At 40.3% G+C, this 24,201-nt stretch overlaps 1 protein-coding gene across 1 annotated transcript in view; it reads left to right on the forward strand.

Annotated features, from left to right (window-relative positions):
- Positions 1–2,777: 2,777 nt before the first annotated feature.
- The window catches only part of LOC134651187 (caskin-2), a 435,866-nt gene continuing 414,442 nt past the window's right edge, over positions 2,778–24,201 (forward strand). The window contains exon 1 of the mRNA XM_063506233.1: positions 2,778–3,021. Coding sequence (XP_063362303.1) covers positions 3,006–3,021 — 16 coding nt within the window. The 5' untranslated portion in view covers positions 2,778–3,005. The remainder of the gene's footprint in view (positions 3,022–24,201) is intronic.

Below are 24,201 nucleotides of genomic sequence, written 5' to 3' on the forward strand. Positions count from 1 at the left end.
GAATAGTAATTTAAACCTATGGAATATTTTTTTTTATTAGGTACGTTATTTTAATCATGTGGCTCGGCGTATGGTATTATGGTCGGACAATCGCTGTTCAGCCTCGCACAATATTTAACTACCTACCTATTGAGAAAAAAAGGGCTCTCCCCACACTTGACGCAAAAAGGAATCGGCAAAAACTGATAGAAAAAAGCTTTATGTCCACGCGATAAGAGCGAAAAAGACATCGCTCGGCATGTTCGGATCGGCTCAACCGACACCTGAAGGTTGAAATTAAAACCAAAAACTTACTTCCCTGAACTGAAAAATGAACATTATGTATGCAGGATTGACTGTAAGGGCCTAAGGGGGCCCCGAGCATTGCACTGCCTAGGGGCCCCGACATGCTTAATTCGGCCCTGTCCATACATAATAGTGTGTATTACTTACTATAAAGTATAAAGTGGTATAAACATGAAATTTAACGCGTCATAGGGGATTATTTTCTTTATTATATTTTTCCTTTAATATAAAAACGCATTTACTTATTTAGGTATATCTGTGTTACCTAGTGATTTTGTTTATTTCATTTGTCGCTTCCTATATCCGATGAGTACGACACAGGTTTGTAGAATTAAACTTTAGTGCGAGCATTAACAGGTATAGGTACATACCTATCTACATATTTCAGAATCTAATTTTATAATGAAAAAAACTTGTACGTTTCTATTTTGTAAGATCTAAGTACAGTACAGTACAGTGAGCTGCGAAATTGCATAGAGAAATTATGAATGAATCCAATGCCACCATGCATTTTTGCTGCTGATGGTACATCAATTTATTTCATTATTATGATAAACTCAAACCGACTGAAACATAGATAAAGTTAAACCAAAAGGCACGTATGTATGTACTTGTACAAAACAAAGCGACGTTCAAAGCCTCACAAGAGAAATTGCAAACAATTCAATTGTGAACTATCCGTCGAGAAAATCGAGTAAATGTACGCGCTATCTTACTAAATCAACTAAACTCTATTATCTTCTATCGCGACATCGACTGAAACAATTAAGAGGCTGCACAACCGGATGAGAGCAACTGAAGTTGGCACCAACTACAGATCAATCAGGGACTCTCAAACTTAGTCGGGTAGTAGTTGTAGCGTAAGCTACACAGTTGTAGACTCGCGTAGTAGGTACTACGTAGCGTAGCATGCCTGACAGCTATCGATTAGTGCTCCGGAATTACACGAAGCCGGCCGATCACACACGAACGCGCCCGACGGAGCCCGAGCGGCCATACATAGCGGAAGTAATGAAATGTACAGAAAGATATGAACCGGAAAAATTGTCGTCTTTTTCTTCGCGTCGCGTCTTATCCGCGTCCCGACTCCCTTTGTCGGTTTTGCCTTTCAACGTGTTTTTGCCTGCAGGTTACAAATGGGTCTCGTATGCAACATGACATTTTTTTTACCATAAATATAACAATAGCTTTACAGTAGCGCAAAAGCTTCATTATAAAATAGGGTTCAGTGCTTGAACTGTAAAAGCCTCATCTCAAATGGGAGAGCGTCATTAAACTTGAAGTTAATTGGCCCTAGCCTAGGTACGAGAGAGTACTCGAGGATGTCGCCGGTAACATTACGACCGCAGTCTGCGAGGGCTGGAGGCGATTTAACGTATTGTAATATGAGGCGCCACCCCCTGCCTCCCCCTTTAGTCGGGGGCTCTACACCATAGCTCAACGGAACGGAATAGTCGCCCGTTCACGCACGCTAGCAAAGCAACGCCGGCCGGCATCGATTTTAATTCTTTTAAAATTCGAATTTCGAACCGGAAGTTAGCGTTACATTTGTTTTTTTTTAGAAACCGTCGCTGTGCAGTGGCAAGGACTGCATTGAGGGTTATTTACAATATATTTTGACGTGAGCGCTCGTAGCTAACTTCACGCGGCTCTAATGGGGTGATGGATAGTGTTATCGGTGCTTGTTATTCGTGGTGAAACATGCTTCAATCCTCTTCATAGAAATCGCTTTAGTGGAAAACCCGATACTGTTTTCCATAGGGTGTGTTGTGGTTTTACGTGAAATAGTTCGATGTGGATTTTCACGTTGTATACGTTGAGATACTTTGATGTAGTATATTTTTATATTTGGAAGATTAATTGGCTGAAGTGAGGTGATGTTTATATATTTACAGTGCACAGTTTTCGCCGAGTGTTTGGGATCCTGAAAATACCTAAGGTACGTGATTTAATTATGTAATAGTATAATTGTTTAATATTAAAAATATTTTAATAGGTAATCTTTACAGTAATTATTTGATAGGTAATGGATTAAATAAAACGATTTTTTTTATTAACCGCAAAAAAATATGTAAGTACCTACCTATCTACCTATCAACTTAAAAATTATACTTACTATTAAATAATACGTTATATTTAGGCGTTCGTGCCTCTGCTTCAACCACATGTTGCAACAACTATAATAAATGGTAGGTACATATATACTTATATTCAGGTAGCTTACGTATAGGTAGTAGTATTTTAATAATAATTGTGACTTAATAAATTATCAGTAGGTATCACATAAATTTATTTTAATTACTATTGGCATTTATACATTTATTGGAGCCGATTAAAGATAATATTTAAACTAAATTGACAAATTACTAAACAAATTAAAATGTAAACATACTATTATTTTGATTAAAGCGCCACCTATACGCGAGTGACCGTAAACTGTAGTTCCGATTCCGGCCACCGCGAGAAGCGCCCAAGTGTCAGCCAGCGACACTGCAGTCACGCGTTGACGCGCGCTGGAACACCCGCGTAGGCGTAGATCGCGTCGTGATAAACAATATTATGTTTTCATCCTTATCAACACCAGCAAAGTGTTTCCAATACATGGTGCTTCTCTAAATATTTACCCAGAACGTCCTCCGTGTTTCCTAGTGTGAATGCGAGTGTTTGTGTGAGTGTTTTGTTTTTGCCGAGGATTTTGGCGGTGCAAGGCGGTTGCCGGCATGCGGAAAGCAAACGGTGAGGAACAAGATGCAGCTAAGAAACTGGAAGCATGTTTCGCCCGATATTAGAGATAAGAGTATTGAATATTAACCTGGTTTAAGAAGATAAAGGTTGAAAGTGCGGAATATTGTCACTCCACGCACTGTATTATTCCATTGAAAGCGATAGGGCGAGTTAAATGTCAACCGTCGGGGGCGCCTTACCTTTAATAATAATCGTGGGGCTGACACGCTTCAATATCCGCTACAAATTTCACTGAACTCTTCCAATAAAGATTGAATATTCCTGAAAAGGTGAAGAATTAGGGAAGAGATCCTTTTACCCTACTTAGTAGACTTTCTTATAGGAAGAAATTGACGATTCTACGACCTTTGAAAAATAGAAAATAGGGAAAAGCTAAAGTTTTACTATCTAGAAACATGCTTAAATAGGAAGATTAGGAAGAAATTATTAAATGAAGTATGAAGCCTCAAATAAGGATTCTGTTCTCTTCGTCAACTAAAGAATCAGGGAAGTAAGGAAGATATAGGAAGACAAGAAGAATTTAGTTTTCGAATGAAATTTCAGAGTTTAATGATAATGATATTAATGATTGAATCAAGATTCAGTATTCCCAGAATCAAAGAGAGATATTTCGTACTTTTAATGAGGTTGGCAACTGTCAAAGGTTTTTTATAGATGGCGCCACTATAGCTTTTACCTGTCTCTAGTTTTGTTCTATAAGATTTGCCTTATAGGGCATGATATTCCAAAAAGAAAACAAGAATTTGATACTACTCGTAGGATTGTTAGGTAAATATCTATGCTGGCGCTGGCGCCCTCTGTAAAATACTTCGACCGGCCAACCCCATTACAAAGAAAAAGAGTATAGGTACCTAGTATGATCAAAATAATTTGATAATATTGGTTGTCACAGTATAGTACAGGGGTTGTATTTCTGTTTTCTTTTGTATTGTTTTCTTTTATTGAGGTGTCCAATAAAGAGTAAGTATTTGTATTGTAACATAAAAAGTAAACATGCCTCGAAACGTTGGTCAACGGAACGAAATCATTAACCGTAGCAGATCCCATACAAATGGGCCATAAACGTAATCCGACAATGTTGGATGGGTCGCTGTCCGATTGCGACACTAAACCAGCAGCCAATACATTTCGCCGAGACTATAGTATAGACGAAGTATCTGCCGTAAAAGTATTAACTTTCTCATAAACGTGAGCTTTTGAAGATTGAGTAATAAGCGGCGATTTACCTACACATACACTGGAGAACAAGAGAAATGGGTGACTTTATATGGCATATTTCGGATAAAAGTGTCAGACTTTAATCGCTCTTCAATGTAGGTCAATCTGTCTACTTTACCAAAGGGTCCATTTTCGCGATCTGTGTACTTTACCGAACGGTCCACTTTCGCGATGTGTCCACTTTACTATCGGTCCACTTTCCCGGTCTGTCTACTTTGCCAAACGGTCCACTTTCCCGATTTGTCTACTTGAGCACGTTGTCTACTTTCGCCATTGGTTCACTCGTTTCGTAGCATAGTACCAACTTCGCGAACTTTCATTTGGCGATTCGCGAAATGTATTTTTTATACACGCAAACCACCAGTTTCTCTGAATACTAAAAACGCTTAGTGCCAGCATAATGCCAAGTCAATATGTGTCAACCTCAGAGGACCGACATATCAGTATTGTAACAGGTGCGAGTGAGACACCGTCATTGTTCTGACAGTATTTAATCAAATATAACTGATTGCGTTGCAGCAAATTACCGTTTTGTGACTACAACGAACAAAATGTCTGGGATCATTCCAGTAAACAATATCCCATGAAAAACATTTCATATAAAATGTTGCCAAGACGAAGCCACAAGGCTCGGACTGTCAAAAAGTTATCAGATATCTTGTAGAGCCAAGCTTCTAACTCTGCATATGTGCTTCAACATATGTGGCTTGGCCGTTTCGCCCCTCCAGTACCATCGGTCCACTTTCCCAATCTGTCTACTCTACCAAAGGGTCCATTTTCGCGATCTGTGTACTTTACCGAACGGTCCACTTTCGCGATGTGTCCACTTTACCATCGGTCCACTTTCCCGGTCTGTCTACTTTGCCAAACGGTCCACTTTCCCGATTTGTCTACTTGAGCACGTTGTCTACTTTCGCCATTGGTTCACTCGTTTCGTAGCATAGTACCAACTTCGCGAACTTTCATTTGGCGATTCGCGAAATGTATTTTTTATACACGCAAACCACCAGTTTCTCTGAATACTAAAAACGCTTAGTGCCAGCATAATGCCAAGTCAATATGTGTCAACCTCAGAGGACCGACATATCAGTATTGTAACAGGTGCGAGTGAGACACCGTCATTGTTCTGACAGTATTTAATCAAATATAACTGATTGCGTTGCAGCAAATTACCGTTTTGTGACTACAACGAACAAAATGTCTGGGATCATTCCAGTAAACAATATCCCATGAAAAACATTTCATATAAAATGTTGCCAAGACGAAACCACAAGGCTCGGACTGTCAAAAAGTTATCAGATATCTTGTAGAGCCAAGCTTCTAACTCTGCAAGCCCTCACATGACAAACTCTACATCTTAGTCAACATATGTGGCTTGGCCGTTTCGCTACCGTCACATGGGCGTGATGGGCGGAAGGTGAAATCTATTCATAATTTTTTATTATACAATTGTTTTTGTAGTAACAAAACGGCCAAGCCACGTATTTTGACTAAGGTGTAGAGTTTGTGATGTTAGGGCTTGTAGAGTTAGAAGCTTGGCTCTACAAGATATCTGATAACTTTTTGACAGTCCGAGCCTTGTGGTTTCGTCTTGGCAACATTTTACATGAAATGTTTTTCATGGGATCGGAAAAGCGGACCATTTGGTCAAGTAGACCAATGAAGAAAGTGGACCGATCGGCAATTAGACGGATCGGGAAAGTGGACCGATAGGTAATTAGACGGATTGAGAAAAGCAATTAGGCAGATCGGGAAAGTAGACCGTTTGGTAAAGTAGACAGATTGGGAAAATGGACCGATGGTACTGGAGGGCGTTTCGCTACCGTCACATGGGCGTGATGGGCGGAAGGTGAAATCTATTCATAATTTTTTATTATACAATTGTTTTTGTACTAACAAAACGGCCAAGCCACGTATTTTGACTAAGGTGTAGAGTTTGTGATGTTAGGGCTTGTAGAGTTAGAAGCTTGGCTCTACAAGATAGATTCCGGGACTGGGCAGTCAACATGAAAAAATGTTCAATGGCTGGAAAGTGCAGGGGTCAAAATGTCCATACCGACTGGCTGTCTATGTGGTAAAAAGTATGAACGTTGTAATGCCTTAGTGTCAAAATGTACATACGGGCAGGCTGTGTATATGGGAAAAAGTAAAAATTACAAAATGTGCAATGGTTCAAATGGACGGCAGTTAAAATGTGTTCGGGTCCAATTAAACAAGTGCCATAAAAATACATAGTATAAAGCTTTATTCTCAAACGTTTGGTTTTACTCCATATCTTACAAAATTTGTACAATCCTAGATCAATGCCTTACGTGTTAGGGAAATAATTTGTATAGGTTAAAAATTCTTAGAATTTTTTCATTTTCGTTTTGCGGCGGTTAAAAAAAGGCCAGATATTTACTACTACTACGACCCTTTAGTCCGGGTCTGCCTAAAACGCACTCTGACTAATTCGCGTTATGCCTAGACCAATTGAGAAATAGTCGAAATAAGACTAAAGGTTGACTCACAGTGGACCGATTTATGTTCGTATTGAAATAAAGTAATTTATAATAATGTGTCGTAATTTATTTATTTAATCGTATGGCGAAAGGTCACTTGTAGGAATCTATAAATCTGGGTATATCCAGGTTACGCAACCGGTATACAGTCTGTTTGTCAGGCCGCGTGCGGGCTTTACTTTCATCAAAACGGTTACCACGTGTTTTACGTTCCTACAGTCGCTAGCGTCTGAGTTAACTCGATAGCAGTGCATCTCGCTCCCACTAGCATATTAGTACGAGCGAGATGTACTGCTATAGTATTTACGGAGACGCTAGCGAGTGTATAATTTTTTTTTATAGTAACCTAAAACTCGTGGTAAGCGTACAGACGTAGTTTAGTTTAGTTTTAAGAGACATTTTTTCGGGCTGAATGTGCTATATTATATTATATCTTGATATGCTAGTTAATTTTTTGACAGCTATTCATTTAAACTTAAGCACGTTATATCAATCAAGCGTTTCGTCTATCACCCCTTTTGTTGTACTTGCATTTTATGATGTGTACCATTTGTCACTAGACCATTGTGACAACAATTATATGTACATTTTGACACTAAGGCATTACAACGTTCATACTTTTTACCACATAGACAGCCAGTCGGTATGGACATTTTGACCCCTGCACTTTCCAGCCATTGAACATTTTTTCATGTTGACTGCCCAGTCCCGGAATCCTGCGATATCTGATAACTTTTTGACAGTCCGAGCCTTGTGGTTTCGTCTTGGCAACATTTTACATGAAATGTTTTTCATGGGATCGGAAAAGCGGACCATTTGGTCAAGTAGACCAATGAAGAAAGTGGACCGATCGGCAATTAGACGGATCGGGAAAGTGGACCGATAGGTAATTAGACGGATTGAGAAAAGCAATTAGGCAGATCGGGAAAGTAGACCGTTTGGTAAAGTAGACAGATTGGGAAAATGGACCGATGGTACTGGAGGGAATGCAACTATGGGGTTATTGCGTCTCTCCGTTCTTTCTCGAATACGATTGGTCGAAACGCCCTCTACTATGCAACGTTTCATGTCTGAGCTACTTGGAAATGAAACGTTGCATAGTAGAGGGCGTTTCGACCAATCGCATTCGAGAAAGAACGGAGAGACGCAATAATCCCATAGTTGCATTTACCTCACTTGACTTACAGTAAAGTGTGAAAATATGGGTGCACTCATCATACTCAAAAATATGGCCCATAGCCCTTATGTCAGAGAATTAAGAACTGTAGGACATATTTTAAGTTGAATGCAACTATGCACCCATGTTTTTACACTTGACTGTACAGTACAGTCATAACAGTTGTCGCGTTACGTGCTCTTCCAATAAATTGAAAGAGCACGCAACTGAGCAGCTGGTAGGGTGAAGGTGAGGGTAGAGCAATAAAAGTATGGAATTCAGGGGTAGGTCTCTTATTTACCAGGAGAAATCAATAGGGCACTCCGAGTTATTTAAAGTCCAATAAACGGCACAAGTTATCTGTAGTTACGTAGGTTAGTAAGGACGCGCACAGGCGCGCAGCGTCTAAGAGGGGGCGCACAGGCGCGCGGCGTGTAGGAAGTAAAGGCGCGCTCAGGCGCGCACGCTTGGAGGTAGAGGCGCGCTCAGACGCGCACTCTTGGAGGTAGGGGCGCGCTCAGACGCGCACTCTTGGAGGTAGGGGCGCGCTCAGACGCGCACTCTTGGAGGTAGGGGCGCGCTCAGACGCGCACTCTTGGAGGTAGGGGCGCGCTCAGACGCGCACTCTTGGAGGTAGGGGCGCGCTCAGACGCGCACGCTTGGAGGTAGGGGCGCGCTCAGACGCGCACGCTTGGAGGTAGAGGCGCGCTCAGACGCGCACGCTTGGAGGTAGAGGCGCGCTCAGGCGCACACGCTTGGAAGTAGAGGCGCGCTCAGGTGCGCACGCTTGGAGGTAGAGGCGCGCTCAGGCACGCACGTGCGAACGTAAATTATATAGTTACGCGAAAAAAAAGCAAGAGAAAATAGCCCAAAAGAACAAGGGTTTCTTGATAGTGCGGGGCCTGCCTCGGCCCCGCACGGACCCTTAATTTAGAAGATCGCTCTTGTTTTAGAGCTGGCGTAAGACTGACTTCCAGATGACTGTTGTTCTGCTTTTATAGCGGATTTTAGGAACTAGAATTTACAAAATTTGAAATTTAAAAATAGTTGTGAACCAGTTATGATTTTCAATGAAATTTTGAATAACCTTTGCCGAAAGTATACAGACTAGACTCTTTAGTAGCGAAATTCAAAACATGAAGGGAGTTGACGGCTACGTCAGTTACATAAATAAACATGTCAAAAAGTTGCAAAAGCCTAAAATTAGATTAATACAGCGATTAAATTATACAAAACTATAAGAAAACTATGAGAAAAACAGGAAGGTACGTATCGAGGTGGCTTAGGGCCATTTTGCACGTAGGCAAGTTAAAGAAAAAGGTGGTACAAAGTAAGCCAGGCAGAGGTCCCCGGCTTCCACAGCAGCAGGAAGGTTCACAAGAGCTTTAAGCATCTCCGTAACGTTATCCCGTAAATTTCAGATGCAGATCAAAGAGAATCGTAATTTGAAAAGGAGCCAAAGATAGATATTATCCGGTTGGAATGCTATCGGATTTGGAACGATAATTGTTCGCAAACAGAAGGAAAAGAAGGAGGTAACCCAAGGTAAATGCTACACAGTCAGCAGCTAGGTACATTGACATCACCAACCTACTCCAAATATTTTTAAGTATCTACTTACCTACTCTACTAGAATTAGTGCATGCGTACGTACTATATTCGCTCCGTGCAAAGCGGGTGGTTGGGGAAGCCGAAACGATCGCAGCGCTTGATGTGGCCAATAATGACAAGATTGGTAACCGTGTTTCTGTCAATTCCCATACTTCTCAGTTATTTTAGCTTTATAATCATACTTACGATCAGGGATGTTGCGGATGCCGATTTTTTGACATCCGCGGATGCGGATGCGGATGCGGATTTTTAAAGGCTCACATCCGCGGATGCGGATGCGGATGCGGATGTCAAAATAGGTATATAAAAAACGTCAAATATTACATTTTAGTAATTTTTATTTCAAAAAACCGGTCAAGTGCGAGTCGGACTCGCGTTCCAAGGGTTCCGTACATTAAGTCCCACTCACGCTCGACTGCTAATTTCTAATAGGTTTTTTTGGCTAATTACTAAATTACCTAGCAGTCTAGCACTTACGCCGATGCTAACACGTTCCTGTACCGACCTGTTCCACATCCGCATCCGCATTAAATCCGCATCGATTTTATGCGGATGCGGATGCGGATGCGGATGTTGAAAACAATGCGGAAGTTCCGCGGTTGCGGATGCGGATGCGGATATTCGCAACATCCCTGCTTACGATAAAAATGGGTCACGATAGCTATTGTGTGGTAAACTGCAATAATACTGGACGAAACAGTAATAGTAAATTTTATATATTTTCAACGCCGAGCTAGATATTAGCCTTTTATACCATATAGTACTATTCCAGGCTTAACAACGTAATGGCTAAACATTTTATCTAGTCTATGTCAACACAGAGTTTTTCTTGTATGTTAATAAAATAGTATGGCTAATACAGTGTACCAACATTAAGTGATTGTAATATTAGTTATTGAAAGCCTATCAAAAGCACACTTTTGGCATGTAGGGTTATCTGTCGTCTGTCACAAGTCACACAAGTGTCACAACAGACATTGTGCCTATTAAGCGGGAGAACATAAATTTTTAACATAAAATGTGTTGATTATAACCTGTGAAAAAGGTCAAAGTTTTTATAATTGCAAGCATCGTACGTATCCCCAGGAAGAGGATCACTAAGTGAGTCATCAAAACATAGTGAAACATGCGTTTTTTCATTGAAACAACAACGAAGGAAATTGACTGAATAATATAAAATACACAGATAATTCTTACTGTTTTCACTAAAGCAAAAACCAGGTGTATTTAACATTAAATACGAATAGATTCCGCACATTGTTAAGTACATTATAGGAAATATTTTTAAGGAATAATCTTTATTTTGTTGCGCTCGCTATTTGACAGCGCCGACCACGTTGCGAACGCTAGGCGGCGCTGCCATCGTGCACGGTGCCAATAGTACCTATTAGTAATTGTTATCATTTAATAATTTCACTTTGAGAATTTTAGGTTACGCATAAGGCTTCGTCACACAGGCGCGTGAGCGGGGCACGCCGCTTTTACATATAAAACGCTCACGCGCCGCTCACGCCCCGCCCGGAAAACGCGTCTGTGTGACGAAGCCTTTATACTAGCTACTCGTACTAGCAAGTTGGCCATAATATATTATTTGTTTTGTAGTTTTAGCCGAGTCGCCATTTTAAGGTCAAGGCCAAGCGAGAGATAAAAATCATTAATCGATCAGTTGACGGCAATTATGTAAAACAACACCTTGGAATTAATCAATATTACCGGTTGAAAGTTGATTGAGATGTAAATTCGATAACATTTCGAGTATACGCATTGGGAGGTCCCTCGTAATATAAGGCCCATGTAGAACCATGGGTGATGGGCCCCGTAGTACTAATTAATTCAATGTAGGTAACAAAGAATAAAGTAGTAAGTTAAACTACATATTATCAATTGGAACAGTAGGGCTACCGCGAAAATCGAAGTTCGAAAATTGCGGGCATTTTTCTCTGTCACTCTAGTTACGCCTTCATTGGAGTAAAAGAGAAAGATCCCCGCAATTTGAGAAGTTCGGTTTTCGCGGTAGCCCCTCTGAGTTACATTTCTTTTGTTTCGTTCGATTTCAAAACAAAAGAAATTCAACCATGCTTCCTTCACTATTGGTTTCAAATTCTTCTGGTATTTTTTAGTATGACGGGTCTTAGGGGTCGTCCTAATACAACGCGCGATTATCGCGAGTTTTCGCGCGAATTTTACTCATGCGAATGCATGATCAAACATATTGAACTCGAATAGGTTAGAACTGCGGAAACAAACTGTTGCCAGAAAAGTAGGTTAGGTTAGGTTAGAACTGCGACCTTCACAGAAAGAAACTGTTACTAGAAAAGTAGGTTAGGTTAGGTTAGAACTGCGACCCCTGCGGAAACAAACTGTTGCCAGAAAAGTAGGTAAGGTTAGGTTAGAACTGCGACCCCTGCAGAAACAAACTGTTGCTAGAAAAGTAGGTTAGGTTAGGTTAGAATTGCGACCCCTGCGGAAACAAACTGTTGCCAGAAAAGTAGGTTAGGTTAGGTTAGAACTGCGAGCCCCGCAGAAACAAACTGTTGCTAGAAAAGTAGGTTAGGTTAGGTTAGAACTGCGACCCCTGCGGAAACAAACTGTTGCCAGAAAAATAGGTTAGGTTAGAACTGCGAGCCCCGCAGAAACAAACTGTTGCTAGAAAAGTAGACTAGGTTAAGTTAGAACTGCGACCACCGCAGAAACAAACTGTTGCCAGAAAAGTAGGTTAGGTTAGGTTAGAAAATTAAAATATTAAGTTTAATAAAATGAGAAACACAATTCTATGAATATGCAGGCTTGGAAACAAGTTTTATATAAACTTAATATTATAAGGAATAATAATATATGACCTGAAAGTTCATAAAATGAATTTCGAAACATTAATTTTCTGAACTATAAAAAATATACAAAGAGATCTTCTACAATGTATGTGCACTGGAAGTTGATCATTCTATGAAATGATAATATGAGAAACATTTTCTATGAAGCGCAATTCTACGAAAATGTAGTAGGGTAATTGTGTCAGATACCGTCCAATTATAGGAGATGTCTACTTTGAAATGCTAAAAAAAAATATTTAAGTAGTCTTACTTAAATGTGCTATATTTGTTTGTATTGCTCATATTGTCTATTTTAGGTTAATATTACGTGACCTTAAATAATATTTACGGTTTATGTTATAAAATATATATTTTGAAAAAGTAGGGTTATTTCAGTTTCCGTCCGCCTGTGAGCTACTTTTCGTCCACGTATGAGTCAGTTTTCGTCCACTGTATGAAAAAGTACTGTAGGGTGCATTATTGCATTGAAAATCAATTATACCTATCTTTATTTTTTGTTTTTATGTTATATAGATAATTCTTAGTTAGTTACTAGCTTCTGCCCGTGACTTCGACCGCGTAGAATGGTTATTTTCGTGATAAATATTTATATATATTTCCTTCCTCAGGACTCAGACCGACAAACAGTGTTACATTCGCATTTATAATATATAATATCAATATAATAAGGAATCATTTATTTTTAAGCTATGTACGTTACTAGTACCGACTTAGTTTTGTTTTGCATATGCGACAAAAAAATCGCAGCGATTTTAAAATTGTGATTTGTCACATTTTTCCGCGACTGCTCGCGACGCCATTGTCACAAAGTGAATTGCAGCATACGGAGTTGTATGGCCCCGCGCGCACTGCGATAATAAAATCGCACCCCGGACCTCAGTCGGCATTTCGCTCTCCAAGAGTCAACATATCGGAACCTGCTTCTCCAATGGAGTCACAAGATGAGACGCTAGATGTTGACCGTTTAATTATAGAAATAGAAGGAGATCACCTTTGTGGTATAAATACTCAGTCATACAGCGATTGCATATTGTTTCACGCCTGGCGACTGGTACGAAATCCATGTCGAGAATGAACAAATCGTCGACTTTTCATCGCAGTGCGCGCAGTGAATTTTCTGCGATAAATTACAGCGCGATTCTAAAATCGTCTCGCAAAAATTAAAATCGTGGTGCGCGCTTGGCCTTACAGACGCCCGGACCGTGACTTTGCGGTCCGGCGCACGTTCGATCGTGTGTAAGGTGATCCGCCGTATGTACGTCCATTAAAGCCGTGTAACAGACAACCGCACCCATGAGTGAGAGCGAGAAAGAGATGGCTTTTAAGGACGCAGTTTTATAAAGCCCCACATTCACACTCCTACCGTGTAGGCCGCCTCGTAGTCCGCCTCGTTGGGTAGGATTGTGTATGGGGGTTGTGGACCGTAGTGTGGCTCGTAAGCCGTCCTACAAACGGCTAAACGGTAGGACGGCTCGTAGTCTACAACCCCCATACACAATCCTACCCAACGAGGCGGACTACGAGGCGGCCTACAAGGTAGGAGTGTGAATGCGGGGCTTAAGTGAGAGCGAAAAACAGATACTTATTAAACCAGCATCCACACGGCCTGGTACAGCTATCAGTTCATGCTGTAGGATATAGAGCGAGATAGGGAGACAATTATATGTCTCATTCTTGCAGGACTATTTTGTAACATCGTGTAAATACTGCTTAATAATCATAGACATTTCAATTATTTTAAAGCCCGCTCCACACTCGTGCGCGAGATATTAAGGAGGGAAAATCGTAAGATTTGACATTTTTTATATTAAGATTCGAGTAATGCTTGATGCTTAAATAATTAATTGCCTATTTTAACTTATTTCCTCGCATATTTGGGGCAAACCACTATGCTCCGGTGGGAATAGCAATTCGTGGAATCGTCTCATTGTCGGACTCAGTTCAATTCTTTCATTTCGTCGAACAAAATCGAAACTCATCCACGAATTGCTATTTTCGCCCTCAGTAATCATGTAATAATAAATCTCGTCTACACCACTCATAGTACATGGACGGAAACTGAAACAATATTTAAAGCTATTTTTAGTTTTCGACCACGTATTTTAAACATGATTTTAATCAAGCAACACTGACAAAATCGTGGACGAAAACTAAAATGTATAATCTTATAAGCAAGAAACATCATTTTAAGAGAAAATATATAGTAGTTTATAAGTCTTTTGAAGTAAAACGATCATAACAAATACTCACCTAGCTGTTCCAGTTACCGTCCGTGTGGTCGGAAACTAAATATTTTTCAAAATTAGTATGTCAGTACTCGTCCACTAAATTTATCAAAGATTATTATGAAAAAACTATAAAAAACACTTAAAATTGCGTTTACTATACTTTTAAGTTGCAGTATGTGCCAATAACGTAACTTAAACTAGTTAAATTAATTAATAAACTTACCGTGAACATTTGCCGCCAACACTTTTTTTTTCTTGCAAAATGACGTTTTCAAGCTCTGGATGCAATGCCGCCACTTACATAATTTTTTTTAAAGCCGCTATTTGTCAAATAACACTTTTATTTTGGTAAAAATATTGCTTAGACATTATGGATTGCAACAAATCCAAACATGTGTGAGAAGGCTTGTTTATATTCAAATTTTCCGCAATTCTTTGTAGCACCTCCGCCAAGTGGACGGAAACAGGCACTGGACCGCAAACAGACACAATTACCCTATATGAAACAACGTACAACCATAGGAGAGGCCAAGGTGCTCACAAATACCTGAACACGCCGCTATTGTCAAAGCGCCTGGCCACGACATTGCGAGACACAGCGATCGGATCTTTCGTTCCCACCCATGGTTTTCGCCTTAGCCGAAGCCAGGCCGTTAGGTGCGTGTTTAGATATTTTTGACCACCTCGACCACTCCGACATATCTGATGGCGACTTTTACAAACAGAAACACTCAAACTGATCATTGTTGTACTATCAGGTTTAAGAATTTAACAATGACTGACATTCTTGACACATTTAACTGATCATTCGTCATCCTTATGGCAAGGAGATAAGGCCTATTGTGAGTCAGGGACATGGTAGTCGTAAGATTTATTGTTTAATGATTGCGACAGACAGCGCCGAACATCTATTTGTTTTGATAACACGCACGGATGAAGACACGGCAACGGTAGGGTTGCCAGATACACATGTATGGTTTAAATATAAAGCCCTGTTGCCAAAATACATACAAACATGGTGGAGATCATAGAAACGATTAATAAGGTTATTATTGTATTCCGCAGCGGAGATCTGTCTAGCAGTCCAGTCTTCGAGTTTCGGCATAAAAATCATGTTTCGGCTGAAGGTTCGGTTTCGGCCAACAAACTGCCGAATCTTGCCGGGCCGAAACTATATTTTCAATAGTGAACAGCCGAAGTTTCGGGTTCATCAAAAAAAGAAAAGAAAATACTACCAATGGTCTTGCTGGTCTCAAAACTCCTGACGTTTATAGTTTATAGGTACGTTATTTCGCCTGCATTCCATGAAATATTGCCAAAAATTTCTGACGTCATTAAAACTGACGCTTGGTAACCCTACACAAATCCGCCATTGTTACTCCCAGTAATACTGTTAAATTAAACCATTGGAAACAAATGAAAAGCAGTATGAGTAACAAAGCCCGGAACGGCGTTGTTTTAAGGAAAGCGTGTTAATATGAGGCCCGACGTTCCGCGCACGTTTGCGGCAGTTTTACGACCATGAGATATGATGGCCTGTGCCTTCACATTGGATGCCCGCACGCCGCTCCGATGTGCGAGCGGGACATCGCTACACGTGCGTAGTTCTGTCTCGCTTGCACATTGGAGCGGCTTGTGGGAATGCATGTGATACATTCGTAAGAGCGTTTCCACATTGTCCAATCCTATGTCAGATACGACCACAAATAAGTAAAAAAGGGCCTTTTTATATTTATTTATTAAAAGCTTAAATATTTTTTGTTTCCAAAATAACCTTAAATCAAAAAAGGAGGACTTGATGCCGTAGGCCACTCTCTAGCAGCTGCTTTTCTCCAAGGATCACCCCACATCCGATATCGGATCGGACAATATGAAGACGCTCTAAAGGTCGACGCCCGTTGTTAATATGCTTTTACTTATTCCACAGACTGACAATTCGTAAACCTTATTTCAAAGGTATAAGGTACACCAACGGTCAGTTAAGTTGCTAGTACGTTGGAGAAAATCAAATAAACACTCGCCTCATCTCCGGCTTACCGGCGATGCACTCGGTAGCCTTGCACTCTATACGCGACTGTTCCGACTGATCACTACCTAACACTAGATAGAGTATTTGTTAGTACATACGCTGAAATTTAAATAAACACTCGCCTCATCTCCGGCTTACCGGCGATGCACTCGGTAGCCTTGCTCTCTGCTCTGAGGGCCTACCGCGAACCACGTTCGACGTGTTGCCTCCCTGTCACACTTACGTACGAATTTACAAGTGCGACAGAGAGGCAACACGTCGAACGTGGTTCGCGGTAGGCCCGCTGTACGCGACTGTTCCGACATCATTACCACTAGATAGAGTTTTTGTTAGTACATACGTTAAAATTTAAATAAACGCTCTCTTCATCTCCGGCACCGGCGATGCACTTCGTAGCCTTGCACTCTGTACGCGACTGTTCCGACTGATCACTACCTAACACTAGATAGAGCCGATAGAGCATAGCATAGTGACCAACATAAATGTAATTTCTGGTATTCAAGAATACCAAGTAATAGGCAGTAGTCTGGCAGATAGCAGTGATCTGTGATGCCAGGTTTTTGACGGATATGGTTATACTGGCTTCTGCCCGCAAATCTCGCAACCATCGACATATATCAAAGTACGGGCCTCACGGGCAATAAGAATGGGGCCAGTAGAGCGGTGTCACGCACACGAATTCGAGCCAATCGTTCGAAGTCGTGAATTGGTGAGTGACACCGCTGAACTAGCACCATTCTTAGTGGCCGTAAGGCCATCAGTCCTTAGATAATTATGTCAATGCTCGCAACTTTGTCTGCGTACAATGATGATGATGACTGATAAAAACTATACTATATCCTTCCCGGGGTCTTAAACTATCTACACAATATCTACATACCAAATTTCAGCTAAATCGGTTTAGATATATGCTGGGCTGCTAGATAACCCCATTAGTTCGATGTGTTGTATTGTGCAATATAGCCTAAGCGGTACCTATGCTTTATTCTTCCAATAATTATACATTGACATCCAGCCAGGATTTACAGGGTGCAGTACAGTAACTGCATTTGAATGTTAAGCGCGAATCATTGTTCGTCTTTGATCTCTGATAATGTGTGATCTAGTAGGTAGTAATCTATGTTTCGGTCCGATCGGTCACACCCATTATGGATGGAGGTTGTCGACACAATCCCTTCCCGTTTATAAATAATGCATATCGTAGTGAAAAAACTCCGATACTGAGCGAGTTTTTATTAAAATGTCACGTCGATGTTTTAATTAAAGATTAAGTATCTGTCGTTATTTATCACGCCTTAATTGAGATATAGCAATTACTTTGAAAAATATCGGCTCATTAAAGGTACATTGTAGGCATGTCTGGGAGGGCTCTGATTGGACAATAAGAGGATCTATGTCTAATTAAATCGTTTATAGCCTTGGGAAGCTTGGAGGCTTGTTATTCGTGTTATTATTAACTCGTGTCGGTGTTTTAAGGCCAGAGCACACCGGCTGCGTGTGCGCAGACGTGCACGTGCGTGTGCGCAGACATGCACGTGTGCCTGCGCTAAAGGTGGCGGTTCGGGCAACGACAGAGACAAGTGACGGTCGCGGTCTTCTGTCTCGGTCGCTTGTCGCGCGAACCCCCACTTTAAGGCTTCGTCACACAGGCGTCCACGCTCACGCTCCGCCCGGAAAACGCGCCTGTGTGATGAAGCCTTTAAAATGTCGGAGACGTGCACGCAAATTAAATACAGACGACGTCTCAAGTTCGTGAAACCCATATTAGTAAAACAATTTGAAGCAATGATACGTCGGATGGCCAGTAATGTGTGTATTGATTTTAGCGGCGGTCGGCACACTTCACTATTGACAATAAGGTAGTTTAGACGCCACTATAACTACGTGCGCTGACAGTTGATGAGATACGCAGGGTTACCAGTAGTGTCTGACTGAAACCGGATTTTTTGTCGAAACCGAAAGCTTAGTTTTGCTCTAGCTTCGGCCGAAACTCCGGCTTCGATTTCGAAGGTCCGCCTTCGGTTCAAACATAAGTTTTATGCCGCAACCTGCCGTAATTGAAATCGAAACTTCGGTCGAAAATACAGTTTCGGCGCGGCCGAAAGGTTCGGCAGTTTTTTTGACCGAGACTGAACATTCGGCCGAAACATGACTTTTATTTCGAAATCGAAACCGAAACTTAGGTGGGACGCTATCAAAAACTCGTAACATATCATGAAAATTGTCGACGCCTGGCAACCCTACATACGTGACGTCCAGTTTATTGCTCCAGTTTTTTACCGCTTGATCTTGTGAATGAGTTTGCAGACCTTGGATACAGACAAGGATCTCAAACATGCGTTTATGAGGCTTTTTATTCCAGTTTTTATTCCCTTTAGATACTTCGGCGAGTCTACTCGACTATTGTAAAGTAACCTTGAGATCCGTAATTATGTGTATTAAATTTCAAGTTCAAGTTGGTCAACTAATTGTAAAACCCGTTGTTTCGATTTGAATCTTTTAGCTATGGCAAGAACTGTTTACCTACTTCGTTTTAATCTCTAGTCAGCCAAGTAAAATGATTTCAAGTAGGTATTAGGTATAAGCGCAGGTATACGGTTGGTTTACAAGTCTGCGACTTATTATGCTATTAGGATATTTGGGGTTATATATAAAAAAACGCGTGTCAAAATATATCATGCCACTTGGCTACTTCATTAAGTGTCCGTTTCAAGGACAGATAACCTAACCTACACGATTGCGCTCATATAAGGCAACTCGTGGTCAACGCACATAGGTGCCCCCGTTCTAATTTAGTCCGGAACGGGAGTTTGACCGCTTATAGGTACCTACTTATCACTCCTATTGTTGCGTCAACATCTGCTACCTGAGGGCCCACTACGAAAATCGAGATTGTTATATATCTGCTCTATCACTCTTGCATATTCAAGCAATAGAGAGGCAGATAATGAAATTTCGCTTTTCACTCCGCCGTAAATTAAAAATATCAGCGAACCTTGAGTTCAGGGAGTGAACATGGGCTGTTGTACTATAACATTGTGTTGTGTAGGATGTTTAAAATCAAAATTGTACCTACGTGTGGTGACCTTGCGCTCTTCGTAAACTCTTTAATAACGCGGCGTTTCTTGGTTTCAAGGCAATAAAATGTTGATGTCCATTACGTCAGCAACGTCACAACAAATAACATCAATTGGAAGTCGTAAATCAGCCTGCATGTAAAACCAATGAGTAGCACGCCGGTAGCGAATGTTGGATTTCAATAGTGTCACATTAGTGCAGTGTGATTACGAACGTTTAACGAGTTTGCGAGTCGAACGCTAAACTAGAGATGCACTTTCGCAGCTGGGTATACCTAATAAGAAATGTTAGTACCTACCTATTGGCTATTGCAATACTTTGAAAGCTGCCAAAATGTTGTCTTAACTTCAAAAGAAAGGATTTAGGCGGAGGATGTCACATTCTTACGACGTCACTTTCGAGTTAGGTCACGTTCTGAGGACGTCACTTTCTGAGGTCGTCACATTCCACTCAAGTTTCTACAGACTAAAAGTTGAAATTTAACACTAACAAGTTTAAAAGAACTCCAGTCTCGTCATGATGGCTGGCTACAATGTGACGACGAGATCCAGTTTAAAAAAAAACGAGTAAGGTTAGTGAAAATGTATGTAGTAGGTATTTACAAGTTTGTTTATAAACGTAACTGGATTGTATAAAGCCATCATAATATGCCAGCTGTAGCTAACTGTCGGCGCGATTCGGGAAATGAATTAGTGATTCACTTGATATGAAAGAGTAAAGATATGTGACGTTCCACGGCAAAAGGTACCATTGCCCCGGCTGAATTTTGGAGCGGCGTTAATAATAGCGTAAGCCCCAGCCGCGATAAGGTACCTTTTGCCGTGGAACGTCACATATCTTTACTATTTCATATCTAGTGAATCACTCATTCATTTCCCGAATCACGCCGTGTGACTTGCTAAGCTACGGGAATGCATGGAGTAGTTACGTGGTGACGCGCGTGAATGCCATGCTGATTGAAAATAGCCGTTTGTTGCAAATTCTCGCTCCAGTTCCTATGTGATACGAATATTGAAACTTACGAAACACCCATCAAATGCTAGTGAACTCGGTGCATGTACCGTCAGCAAAACTATTAGCTGAGCACCCTTGTATATGTCGCAGGGAAATCATCAAAACAGAGATTTGAACAAATCTGTAAGGGATATGATCAAATCACGCAGGATGTTAAAATGGCGAATCCATATCATCATTTCCCTAGAAAAAATCAGTCATTTGAACAAATCACTGACTCTGTTTAGTGAAAAGACAAAATCGGCCAATAAACGCGAAACGCTTTTTCATTTCACTAGATTTGTTTAGGAATTCGACAAAATCCCTAACCACGATAGTAAGTTGACGAAACGAACTTAAAAAGTCAACTAGTTTTATCATTTCGCTAAACAGGTTTAGTGAAATGATAAAGTCTCAACTGGAAGATGGTATATGGTTATTTGATTAAATATCTGAACGGTTTAGTGAAATGACGAAAGCAAGTACAGAATACAACAGTTTACTCTCTACAGTTAAGCGATTTGATCAAATCTCTGACTAGATTAAGTGAAATTTTTTGAAAATATCGGCTGAAAAAATGTTTAAAAAATAACCGCTGTCTATGTTTTTCTAATAATTATCTGGTGCTTTATTTCGTGCACGGTGTGAAATAATTAATTTGAAGTAGAAGAAAGTACTCAATTAAAATTACGTTTACGCATTTGTAGCTTCGTTTTTCATTACCGTCAGAACTGGCAACTTTACCATCAGAAGGTAACTTTACCATAGTCTATTGTTGTAAGAAAGTATGGTATAGTTTTATAATAATTAAAAAGACAATCCCTATTCTCGTATTCGATTAAAATAGCTGGTTTAATAAACAACTTTGATGCCTACAGTACCTACTATTGACATTTTATTTTACCATTTCACTTAATCTAGTCAGAGATTTGATCAAATCGCTTAACTATAGAGTAAACTGTTGTATTCTCTACTTGCTTTTGTCATTTCACTAAACCGTTCAGAGATTTAATCAAATAACCATATACCATCTTCCAGTTGAGACTTTATCATTTCACTAAAGCTGTTTAGCGAAATGATAAAACTAGTTGACTTTTCGAGTTCATTTCGTCAACTTACTGTCGTGGTTAGGGATTTTGTCAAATTCCTAAACAAATCTAGTGAAATGAAAAAAGCGTTTCGCGTTTATTGGCCGATTTTGTCTTTTCACTAAACAGAGTCAGTGATTTGGTCAAATGACTGATTTTTCCTAGGGAAATGATGATATAGATTCGCTATTTTAACATCCTGCGTGATTTGATCATATCCCTTAGAGATTTGTTCAAATCTCTGTTTTGATCATTTCCCTGCGACATATACATGTTTATATGCATTTAACAATTATTTAAATGTGTGTCATTGGAGGTCATTTCTAATAGTTCAAGAACCGTGGGACGTTAGAGAACCATATTAAAGTCAAATCATTATCTCATTTTACGTATCAGATACATTCGTAGAATAGAGAAAACGGTAGACTTCTCGAATCGTGTCGTTACATTACAATGTAACAATATCGGGATATTATCAGACATTGGAAAGCGACAACCGACAGTTGTATTGCTTTAACGGACTGTAGCATTATCCTTAGTGATGGGCCAATATTGTAAAATAGACAAAGAACGCGTCTACTTAATAAGGTTGAGAATGTTGACAAAGGGTTGTCAAACAATCGTGAAAATTTTAGAGTATAGGTACGTCTAATTTTTCTGCTTAAACTTTGAACCCATAAAGTGTAAGGTGCCACTATAAAAGTCATGTTTTCATAGGAATCTGCCACTTTCATACTCTGTCACTGCAAAGTTTGTGCAGTTTTAGCTTGGTCCGACTCTAAAAACTAAAAAGTATCCGTTGTCTATATACGAATACCGTACACAGACACGTACATATGGATACATAGCATAATGTACAAGACGCAAAATGAGCACTAGTGCAAATCGCAGAAGGTGCAGGTAGTAAAACGAGTAGAGCGTAAAACGAGCAGGTCGCAAAATGTGCAAGTTGTAAACAGTTCAGGTCGCAAAATGTGCAAATCGTAAGGATTGATTGAGGCCACTGGGGCACTCCTCGAGTATTTTTTTTTAATTTATCATTTTGTTTCCCAATGTTCCCGGTAAGGGACATCACTATTTCCCAATATTATAACGGCCTCGGAAAACACAAAGCTTCAATTGAAATGCAGACGTATCTTCGGCCGACGATGGTTCGACGCCCCGCTTTATCGTTCATAAAACCGTAAATAGATCGAATGCAGTAAAACGAGGGAACTGCACCCGGCGCGGCCCACTCGACTGCATTGCCATCGATCGAATGAGCACTTGGAGGGCCTCATTACAATGGTAATTTTGGTAATTGTTCGAGTATTTTGACTTGGCATGACATTCCCGAACAATTGACTCAAAATACACGATGTTGTAAATTGTAATATGCTGTTAATCATTATCTCCTCTGAACTTATTAGCCAGACTATCTCTCCTGGGTTTTACTTTTGGCCTTGCCGTGGTTGGATAAAAATAAGTATGAAAATGTTTATATCAGAATCGTACCTTTTACGACGTCATTTGTCTGTAACACGGCAGTTTAACTTTTACTCTCATATCAAACTTAAGTGATTATTTAATGCAGTTTGTTCCAAGAAAAAAAGTCAACATGAGAACATTGCGGAGGATCATTTATATTTATAAAGACCTTCATCGTCGATTCAATAAATGCGACTAGGAACAGATTCAATAAAAACTAGGTCTTTAATAATGCAACGCTCATTCTTACTGGCTCAATGTCGGTGCCATCGATTAATTCAATTGAAAACGACGGTGCTTGGCGCGTATTATCTCTACTTCCGCTCTCCAAATCTCCCCAAATGAGCTTACAATATTCCAAGGTTCAGCGGCACCATATCAAGAGTGCTCCAGATAAATGGATCACGTTACTTGATTAACCGGTACGCATCCCCCTTATCACCCTAACCTATATTCCGATCACAATCACTTTGAGAGGGCTTCGAGTCGAAAACAGAACAATCCAGTGTAGCATAACCTCAAGATCCTTAAGTTGATATATATTATCATATTCATATTCGACGAAGGGACGTATGATTTTTTTAAGATTTTTGGATTGTTATAAGTTATAAGAATGCTCTTTAGCAAACAACGACTGCCATACAAATGTTTAAATCGTCTTAACTCTTATATTTAATAATTAAATATTGAAAAAAAAACGGGGCAAAGCAGTGGTTGATAACTTGATATACATCAAATAGTGTCAAAATATTTTCAATAATGTCCAGAGAGGAAAATGAGGAATTGAGGGCAACCTTTGTATGAAAAAGCACTTTCGTCTTTCGTCACACTTATACTGGTTTTAACGTCTTTTCGTGTTGCCCATGCTCGACTAGCGTCTGCGACTGCCCTGGGAATATTTAAATGGGTCCGGAATATATCACACCACCCCGCGGAGACGCTACGCGTTTACCTGCGCTTTAGATTCAGAA

The sequence above is a fragment of the Cydia amplana genome, chromosome 9 (assembly GCF_948474715.1).
Source record: "Cydia amplana chromosome 9, ilCydAmpl1.1, whole genome shotgun sequence".
In the NCBI taxonomy this organism is placed as follows: Eukaryota; Metazoa; Arthropoda; class Insecta; order Lepidoptera; family Tortricidae; genus Cydia; species Cydia amplana.